Source organism: Nicotiana attenuata, unplaced genomic scaffold (assembly GCF_001879085.1).
Source record: "Nicotiana attenuata strain UT unplaced genomic scaffold, NIATTr2, whole genome shotgun sequence".
Lineage (NCBI taxonomy): Eukaryota > Viridiplantae > Streptophyta > Magnoliopsida > Solanales > Solanaceae > Nicotiana > Nicotiana attenuata.
In genome coordinates this window covers 182,914-193,937 of record NW_017670701.1, presented here as the reverse complement: position 1 = coordinate 193,937, position 11,024 = coordinate 182,914, and the positions used below count along the sequence as shown (strand labels likewise).

Here is an 11,024-nt window from a genome sequence, read left to right as displayed (position 1 = left end):
CCATGTATTCATAAATACAACAACAAAAAACGCCTAAAAATTAGAGCAGTCCAGCTGTACGCGCGTGTATTCACATGTATTCATGCCATGTATTCATGAATACATCAACAAAAAGCGCCTAAAATCAAGGCAGTCCAGCTGTACGCGCATGAATTCACATGTATTCGTGCTACTGTATTCACGAATACAGCAGTAAAAAGCGCCTAAAATCAGGGCAATCCAGCTGTATGTGCATGTATTCACATGTATTCGCGCCCATCTATTAATGAATACAGTAACGACAATCACCTTAAAAATAGGTATCTCCAGCTGTCTAATAGAGAGGAAAAACATAAATAGCGTATTTCATGCCTCAATGGTAGTATACACCATAAATACTTATTTTGCCATAAAATATAAAAGGTAACTATAGAAATTATGTTTAAAAATGATTTTGATTTATAATAAATAGGGTGTATACCTTTGCTATAGGAGGTAAAATTTTCTATATTCTATAAAATATCTTTTTTGGGCTGTATGAGCTCTCCCACGCAACAGGCTAGTCTTTTCGATTGGACTCTCCTGTTGAGTCTATCACATATAACAAAAATTACATGAACTTTTACATTCATTACAGATATTCACTAAAGAAACTTCCATTATAGACTTCATTAGTTCTATTCCTTAGCACCATTTATAAGCTTTGATCAGATTCACTGAATATCAGTGAATTTGTAAGTTAAGATTTAAGTAACAAAAGAAAAATGATAACATTCAGAAGTCTCAAATTAGTAACTTTAATACCTATATACTCAAATCAATAAAACTAGAAAAGAAGTTCCAATAAGGTTGAACAAAAATAAATATAGTAACTTGATGGACCCTATATTTTGAGCAAAAATATATCGTTGAAGACATTGAGGGACATGCAAAATATTTTACGTAGCAGGAGAATACCCAGATTGCAACTTCATCAGTGCATAATAGGAGCCATTCTTTCCAAGAGCAAGCAGCTGAGAATGTGATCCTTGTTCTACAACTTTTCCATTTTTTATCACAGCTATGTTGTCTGCCTTCTGTATTGTCGATAAGCGATGAGCTACAACTACACTAGTTCTACTGATCATCATCTTCTCCAATGCTTCTTGTACCAAATTCTCAGATACACTGTCAAGTGCACTAGTCACCTCGTCTAGGAGAAGTATAGTTGGATTCTTTAGTATCGCTCGTGCAAGTGCTATTCTTTGCCTTTGCCCTCCAGAAAGTTGGACTCCTCTTTCACCACAATAAGTTTCATAGCCATCCTTCATAGCACTGTAGTACAAGATTTCAGTTTATTAGAAGTTGTTTCTTAAATGAAACTTAATGGCATTTGCAGAGGAATGGAGAGATTTAAAGTCATATGATCATACCTTATAAATTCATGAGCATTAGCCCGAATTGCAGCGTTCTTGATTTCAGAGTCCATCGCATCTTCTTTCCCATAAATGATATTGTCACATATGGTTCCGGCGAAAAGGGTAGGTTCTTGACTCACTAGAGCAATTTGTGATCTTAAGCTCTTCAAGTTGTAGCTTTTGATATCTCTGTCATCAATCAGAACTTGGCCCTTTATTGGATCGTAGAATCTTTCTATCAAGCCAATAATGGTTGATTTTCCAGAACCACTTTGTCCAACAAGTGATACTGTTTTTCCAGATTCAATTTTCAGATTCATGCCTTGAAAGATTGCTTGATCAGGCCTAGACGGATAATAAAAGAACACATTCTTCAGCTCTATCTTTCCTTTTAATGCATTTGTAACTTTATTTCCTTCAGGATTTTCGGGTTCAATCTCAGTCTTCCGATCTAAGATAGCAAAAATAGATGCAACTGCACTGCTACCTCTTGCCAAATCAGAAGTCATACTTCCAGTATCTGCTATATTCTTTCCGGTGCTCATCAAAAGGAAGAAAACTTGAAACAGGTGCTTTGAACTGAGTAAGTTTTTGTTCATTAGTCTTCCCCCGTACCAATATGTCAAGGCAATGGCCGCTGTGGTTAGAAACTGAGAGCAAAACAAGCCAGCACCAGAAAGCAATGACTGTCTAATATTTTCTTTTTTGGGGCCATTCTGAGTTTTTGCAAAGAGGTCCAACATTCTATCTTGAGAAGAGAAGGCAGTGATAGTCCTGTGATTGATCACTGCTTCACTTGCTAGTTGGCTTCCTTCATTCTGTGCCTTTTGGGATCTTTCTGACATTCTTTTCATCAGAACACTACGCGAGTAGAAGCTTGCTATGAGTAAAGGTTGTATAGATATTAGTACAATAGCAACTCTCCATGAGACAATCAATGCAAGCACAAAAGCAACCGAGGCACTGGCGGAAACCTGTATTAGCAATGACATACGATCACCGACAAGGGATCGAACCACACGGGCTTCAGTGGAGAGCCTAGCACAAACAGCTGCACTGGTGTTCTGGTCTTGATCAAACCAGCCCACTTCAAATGTCAGCAAGTTTGAGAGCACCTTTTCCCTGACTCTCTTGGTCAATTTCTCTCCCATTTTAGCAAAATTGTAATGTTGGAGTAGATTAGCAACAAAACTGCTCAAACCTATGCTCAAAAAGACTATGCTATAAACTTTGGTCTCTGACTTTATCTTTGAAATATCATTTGATGTGTATGCTGATACAACTGATCCCAAGCAAAATGCATAAACCGGTTGAAGTGTACCAAAGGTAATAGCTCCAAGACATCCCAACAAAGCTATCTTCCACTCTGGTGCATTCATTTGGAGCAAACGCCACGTTGAAGGGCTTGGATAAGAGAAATTCTCTAAATACTCATCGTCACTATCATAATAAGAACATGTATGAACTGAGGGAGCATAACTTACACTTATTGCTGGGCTAAAGGGAGAAGCAGGGCTATTTTGCCAACTTGACGTCGACACAAAAGGGGACCTAGGCACGTTGGCATAACTCCTTCTTGTGTAGCTTCCCGTCTCTTTAGGAAGATATGGACTAGATGACCCTTCACCATTTGCTGTTGATTTCTGCAAGTTTACCATTTTAAAGTAAACTCCACCTTCTTCATCACTCTTACTCATTAGTTCATCATGAGAACCGTATTCAACGATTCTCCCTGACTGAAGGACTACAATTTTGTCAGCCGTGCGTATTGTGGTGAGGCGATGGGCAATGATGATAGTTGTCCTTCCTTGTGAAGCCTGATCAAGGGCCTCCTGAACAATTCTTTCTGATTGTGCATCCAGAGCGCTTGTAGCTTCATCAAGTAGAAGAATTTTCGGGTCTTTAATCAATGCCCTTGCTATCGCAATCCTTTGCTTCTGTCCTCCAGACAATTGAAAACCAAACTGTCCTACCTATAATCCAATTGGAAATTTGTCAAATCCAGTCGAATAACACAAAAGACAGATAACAACATCTATTCCAAAAGAGTAATAAGCAAAAGATATTATCTTACATGAGTATCATATCCATCAGGTAAAGATGCTATAAAGCCATGCGCATTTGCAGCCTTAGCAGCTTCAACAACCATTTTCATTGAAGCGCCTTCTTTTCCAAAGAGCATATTTTCCTTTATGGATGTAGCAAATAGCACAGGCTCCTGATTTACGAGCCCCATCTGAGATCTCAACCATTTAAGCTGCAGTTTCTTAGTTTTATGTCCATCAAGTAATATATCTCCATTTATTGGATCATAAAACCTTTCTAGCAAAGAAATGACAGTAGACTTTCCAGAACCACTGCCTCCAACAATTGCTACTGTTCTTCCAGCTTTCACTTTAAGACTAAAATCTTGGAGGATCTGGACATCTGATCTTGACGGATAGCTGAAAGTCACCTCCTTAAACTCAATATCTCCTCTTACATATGCTAGAACTTTCCCTTTACCATCTTGCGAATCTATTTGAGGAACACGATCGATTAGTTTGAAAATTCTTGAAGCAGCGATTGTTGCCTCAGTGATGAATGAGATATTAGGAAGTGCACTCATGCAAGACCTACAACCAGAAAAACCAAGCCTTGACAATCTTGTTTCCACTTATCTAATTTTCAATTGAATAGAAACAAAGTGAATAAAGCTTTATCTTCTTTCATTGATCAAATAAAATGAGGAGTGAAGGGTAAACTTCAATATGATAACTGAACTTTATCCACTATAACACTAAAGTGACAATACTTATCCACTATAATGATAAAACCGAATCTTAGTGATTCACTGGTTGGGATGGTGGAACGAACCGAAGACTAATCCATGTATCTGAGATGTAAGAAGTCACTAGTTAAACCTACAAATGAAATAGGGATTGAAAGAGATCTGGCACTACCAATCTTTTTTGGATCATCCCAACATTCCCCACTTGTTTGACTGTTGTTGAGCAGTTTTTGGATATCAAATGGACCTTTTCAGAAGGTAATTATAATGTGGCCGATTTCCATCAAGGTGACTTTACTGTTATAGTGAGTAAAAGTTTAGTTGTTTTTCTGTTATAGCGGCTACAGTTGAAGGTTCACACATGCAAATAGAATGAGCAGTGAATAAATTATGAAACTTACAGTCCTCCAAGAACAACACAAAGAGCTGATATAAAAACGCGACCACCACTTTCTCCTCTATTAGCAACAAGAACACTCCCTGCCCAAGACTGAAATGCCCACGACACATAAATCATTCCCATACTTCCTAACAGCAACCCCTTAGTAAGACCTTGCTTGACACCATGTTTCAAACTCTCCTCAAGAGCATGGCTGAATCTTTTCACTGTTTCATTTTCGCCAACATAAGAGTAAACTGTGCGAATGGATGATATTGCTTGTTCTGCTACATTTCCTGCAACTCCGTAGGCATCCTTCATTTTCACTCCCTGCCTCATAAGTAGCTTTCCAAATGCTACCCCAGGTATAACAAAACCAAGAGAGAATGGAAGTGAAGCCAATGCTAGTCTCCATGAGAGGTAGAATGCTACAATTAGGCCAAATATAAACGTTGACAGGTGAGCAACGCAATTAGGTATCTGCAAGATGGAGAAATGGGAGACTTTAAAAGATTTATCATTGATATCGTGGGTACTCAACAGGTTAATTGATTTGATGTATGATCACTAAACTTTATACCAAAATCATACTATATCTATAAACTGTTATGAACAATAAAAGAAAAGTGTATTGTAGAGAAAAGTAGGGAGAGAGAATTATTATTGATTTGGGATGATTTACAATTGAATAGAACCCTCTATTTATAGGGAAAGAGTGACTTAGCCACCAAGTAATAATCCCTAGAATCTCTCTAAATATAGACATTCACCATAAATAAAATTCTATTATAACACCCCCTTGAATGTATATTCAACAGATAATGTGCCTCGTTAAAATTTAACTAAAATAAAACCCAGTGGGAAAAAAATTCTAGAGAAGGAAAAAGAGTACACATATCTAACAATACGCCTTTTGGTTGCCTCGTTAAAAACCTTGCAAGGAAAACCCAGTGGGACAAAATCTTGTAAGGAAAAAAGAGTACAACGCGTATTAACTTCCCCTGATGAGAGCATCAATTCACATCTTTAAGCCTTCGCATCCCTATCTTGTGCACTAGCTTCTTGAAGGTTGACGTCGGCAGAGATTTGGTGAATAAATCACCCATATAAACTCCAATGAATATGTTGCACCTTGAAAATTCTCGCTATCACATTATCATGCTTATAGTTATAGCAAGTACAAATGTGCGCAAATATTACTTAGGATATGGTACTGCAGGACCAAGAATTGTATATGGTTTAAACGATTTAAATCCTTCAAGGATTGTCATATAAGTCATATAATAGACTTTAATTAGATGCATATCAAGTTTTCATGTCATGCTAGACAAATAAGATATCGAAAACTGATTACACATATCATTGACTTTATACTTTCAAGTATTTGAACTACATGTCTTTCATATGAAACCAATTCTATTCGAAATTGTTTCTCCAGACTTAAGATCCTCATATATATATTTAGCAGTATCATATATGTCGTCGACAAAAATTTTATATCGGTTCCAACCTCCTTATTTTTCATAAAGACATAACATAGAGATCTCTTCATTCATATATTCAGGTACCTGAATCTCTCATGAGATTTTATGAAGTGTTATGTCATGTGATCTTCTAGATCACTTGCCTCCTTTATTATGATCATTTTGATCATTTGCTCATCTTCTTTACAAGAAGTTTATTCGAAACCGATTTGTCTATACGCTTTAAGCGTATCATAGACTTTGTCCTTCTAGGACTTATTCTAATAGGAGCATTTGCAGTGAGAATATAGTTACTTTCTTTGGGTCAACAAATGCGTATGTCATGCTTTGCAATATATTGCAAATGAATTATCATTTTATGAACTTTAAGTTCATATTATTTTCTTCGAGAATCTAGATGTACACATGATAATTCATTCCACGTAACTTTTTATCAAATGTTTATCATGTCTCTCCCTCATGTTAGAAAAACTAACTTGTTTTCTCAACTTTGAGAACTCATCTTTGTGCATTATGGTGTTAATCAAAATATACACCGCACATCGAAAGCCTTATTACTTACGCAATTCCACCAGTGTGTAATACATCCAACATTCTCAATATTAAATGCTTTTGGCAAGCCAGAGCAAGACTTCTCTGTGGGAACCCCCCGGTAAAATAATGATCTTATCTACTTGAAATGCTTACCTGTAAGTGCGGAGAAGGTACCCAGGGGACCAAACGAAAGGGCACTGAAAGGTCTTCAATTAAAGCTTCGCCAGTACTTGAAAGACTCGAAAGACCTACTTGATGAGTTTCCTTAAGAGTGAGTTCGTAGGTGCCTTTAAGTCGAGTGTAGCGAAGGGATTCTCCTAAGAGAAGCTTTAGCCCTTGAACCTGAAACGACTTTTATGAGCTGTCTCAGTAGTGACTGACTTTATTTTATTAGCTGTATGATTAGTGGCTTAGCTGTTAGCTGTCTAAAAGCTACGGTAAATAAAATCCCTTTTGAAAATAAACCACTAATCCGCCTTAGGTACTCTTTTAAATCCGTGTAAGGCGGAGGGAATGAAGGGACCTGCTGGAGGCTGAAAAGCCGTAGTGCGCTAGCGCTAGCGAGTTAGCGCAACAACTTAGTGTCTTGTTTTCTTCGCTGCTTTTTTTTACATAAGGTCCGCAGGAAAGCGGTTGCTAAGGCTTGTAGCTTGCTTCAGTATAAGATGGAATTATTTGGTTCCTGATCCTAAACCACTTGTGAGAGGAGAAAATAATATACTTTCGTATATAACGTATATCAAACTGATATATACAACTTTGTTCTCATAAGAAATAGTTTAGCTATTAAGTGGAGATACTCAATAAATTATTTTGCTAAACCAATTGTGATGTAAACCAACTTATCAAGATGAACTATCTTGAATAAAAAATATGGAAATCATGCTCTAAATCAAATTATTGAGCAAGTTACCTCGCAAACACCATGTTGCGGGTTAATAATAATCACACATGTAACCATCTCATAGATGCATATGTGGTATACACGGCAGGTGAATGGGCCCATATTCACCTTTGATATTTTCAGTATTCATGGAATCAATCCCAATTTTAGTTGGTCTATTAATTAACGAGAACAAACAATATAAGAGAATTCGTAAAGACCTTTCTAGTTATTTAATGTAGGTTCTCTTTTATTTTTTGCACATCATACTTAAATTAACATGGCTAAATCAATTATGCCAACTAGATAAATTATCAATGTTGATAAAGTTCAGGTTTATACCATGACGTGTGCAATTCTCAATAAACTCCAAGTTTATTATGATATGGGTTTTTATATCAATAAACGTTCACTTTATTTTGGTATTCTTTTGTTTGGTATTCAAACTGGAGAACAAAGCGGATAGCTTTTCACATACATGTCACTCCGCTACAAGTTGTAGTAATATAAGATATTAAATCTTTCCTTTATTTATAGTCTCAATATAACCAATCGCTTTCGCGAATATTTTAGAAACTAAATAAGTTTCTTTGAGACTTACTACAACATAATGCCTTATTGATAATCAATTTTGTTCCTCCAAAATAGTAATAATTGGCTCGTCCAGAGCTCTCAATTAATTTTGTATTACCATACATTCATCAACATCCATATGGTGAATATCTCTTTTAAAGAGAAAGTTATACCATTATGGTTATGGTCAACATTATATGCAAGATATGTTTCTTGCATTAATATTATTCTTTAATAATCACATTACCAAAATATTTTGGCGTACAATAGGTATGTGACCAATGACCATTCATGCCATAATAATGACATTATTTTCTTATATCATCTCAAACCTCTAGAGGTGAATGTGGTATATTCACTACCACTAGCACGTTCATATTCTTCCAAGAATAAATATGTATTCATAAATCAGATGTTGTCACATTCACATCATGAATGGAGCATAATCATCTATATATGCTTTACAAAATCTCATGTCAAATCGATGACAAACATTACTTTCACAGAGTGGAGGATTATTTTGAGAATCCTTATTATTCTCATTACCACAATGATGACGATTATAATTTCGTCTATTGTCACGTCCACATCCATTGATACATTCATAGTAGTAATTTTGTCTTCTTTCAGACTTATCACATACTGCTATCACATTCTCTTAAGGGAATGAGAATGGAGCAAATTCAATGGGACGAGTTTTCAATTCTTTGCCCACAATGATACATGAATTTGATCATGGCAGGGCATAAAAATTTTACCACTTCAGGTGGTTATAATTTCTTACAAACTCCATTAGAGTTATAATCAAACTTTGTTGTCTTTGCTTGTATATAAAATCAAATTATAGAATTTCAAGAATTTAAAAGAGAAAAATAAAGTAAAATACTTACCTTAAATCCAAAATTTAATCATGAAGGAAGTTTATGGAACAATTGACAATCATTGTGCTACAATCCCAAAGCTTCTACTCAATTGGTTAGAGTCTCGTGCTGATAACGTGTTATGAACAATAAAAGAAGAAGAAGAATATTGTAGAGAAAAGTAGGGAGAGAGAATTCTTATTGATTCTGGGATGATTTACAGTGGAATAGAACCCTCTATTTATAGGGGAAGAGTGACTTAACCACCAAGTAATAATCTCTAGAATCTCTCTAAATATAGACATTCACCATAAATAAAATTCTATTATAACATAAACAGTTTTTTCTCACGTTAATGTAATATACTCTACGCACTATCACCTTATTTATTACTTATCACATAAAATAACTGAACTTTTACTCTTGTAACAATAAACCATTAAACTTTACCCACTATATTACTCCCTCCAACCCATAATAAATGAATTTTTGGCCTTTGGCACACTCCTTAAGAAAACACTAACCTCCAGAGAGAGAAAAATATATTTTGACTAAATTACTTTTCGTTAAAATTTATATATTGTTAACTTGACATACTGGGATATATAAATAAGGCAAATTTTGAAAAAACTAAAGTTAATTCCTTCTTGATTATGTAAATAGACACTTATTTTGGACCAAAAATAAAGATGTCAAAAAATCACTTATAATGGACTGAAGGGAGTATAATAAAGTGCTTGATGAGCTGGGTTTGTCATTATAGTGGTCAAGATTAGTATTTTACTGTTATAGCAAGTAAAATTATTATAGCAGGTAAAGATCTGTTATGTATTTTAATTTGACAAGAGATAGTTTTTTTTTTAATATTATTCCTATAGTGGGTAGAATTTAATTATTTTAATATAAAAAATATTTTTGTAACTTTACTTTTATAGTAATGGATAAAGCTCAATAACCATACATGAAAATACATGAAAATAATTTTGAGAATAATACATAGAATCTTATAATATGATACGTTGAGAAAGAAAGATGACAAGACTTTAATACATCAAAATTGAAATACCTTCTCTGCAATAGCATCTTGGATTGAATGAGCATCAGCTGAAATTGTGGAAACAACTTCAAAACTACTGGAGGAAGCATTTTGGCTCTCAAAGAAACTAACTTCTTGTCTGAGGATTGATTTTAAGTACTCCATCCTTATTCGAGATGTTTGTCTCTCTGCAGTTCTTGTCCAACAAATTCCTCCTACAAATTTCAGAAACACCATTAATACTTACTTTCCAAACTTACTTAACAGATTCGTCAGCTCAGATTATCTTCCATGAGGATATGATAAATAGGATTGGCAAAATACGTCGACATATCCTTCAAGCTATTCGTATTTTTCACTTAGACACTTCATCTTAAGTTTGTTCCATTTGAACACTCCAACCACTTCTCAAATGTGTCATGTAGACACAACTTGGTAATGTGGCATACTGCGTGTATTACACTATTTTTCATAGCACGAGAGATTAATTTTTCTTTCATTCGCACACCATCGTCCAAGTCCGCCACCTTCTTCTCTCCCTTCCACCAATCCACCACGATGTAACCATCATATCTCTCTTTGTCTCTGTGCGTGTTTCCCCTTTGCTTTCTCCTTCTTACTCTCACTGCTATTTCCTATAGGAATTTAATTGGGACTAAGTTGTAAAAGAAATACATTCAGCAATTTCAAGGGCGGCTCCATAAAATTGGTTGCCTAAAGCCAAATTTTAATAAGAGGCCTTATACTTTTTTATTAGTACGTATACACACATATATGCAAAAAAATTAATCTTGCCATTTTTTTCATACTCGTTCTTTATAGCATATATTCTTAAATGACATAAAGTCTTTAACTTCAGATAGTAATATTATTATTTATATTAGAAAAGGAAAATTTAAATAAATGAGATATTAGACATGTATTTGCAATATGTTACCTTTGATATTGTTGTAAAAAATATATTTACTAATATGAAGACTTAAGTAGTTTAATTCAAAGTTTTAAAAATATTTTTACTGTTTAAGAGTAGACACCTTTNGTTTTAAAAATATTTTTACTGTTTAAGAGTAGACACCTTTCTTTCTTTTTTATAATTTTTTTGTAATTTTTTATTTTTCTACAAACATTA

At 34.8% G+C, this 11,024-nt stretch overlaps 1 protein-coding gene across 1 annotated transcript; it reads right to left on the bottom strand.

The window, feature by feature from the left end:
* Positions 1 to 873: 873 nt before the first annotated feature.
* LOC109242449 (putative multidrug resistance protein) lies at positions 874 to 10,132 on the bottom strand. The gene is made up of 5 exons (XM_019409303.1): positions 9,926 to 10,132; positions 4,548 to 5,005; positions 3,451 to 3,991; positions 1,392 to 3,349; positions 874 to 1,293 (listed from the first exon to the last, which is right to left on the bottom strand). The coding sequence occupies exons 1-5, from the start codon at positions 10,130 to 10,132 to the stop codon at positions 918 to 920; spliced, it is 3,540 nt and encodes a 1,179-aa protein (XP_019264848.1). The 3' UTR covers positions 874 to 917.
* Between the last annotated feature and the right edge of the window lie 892 nt (positions 10,133 to 11,024).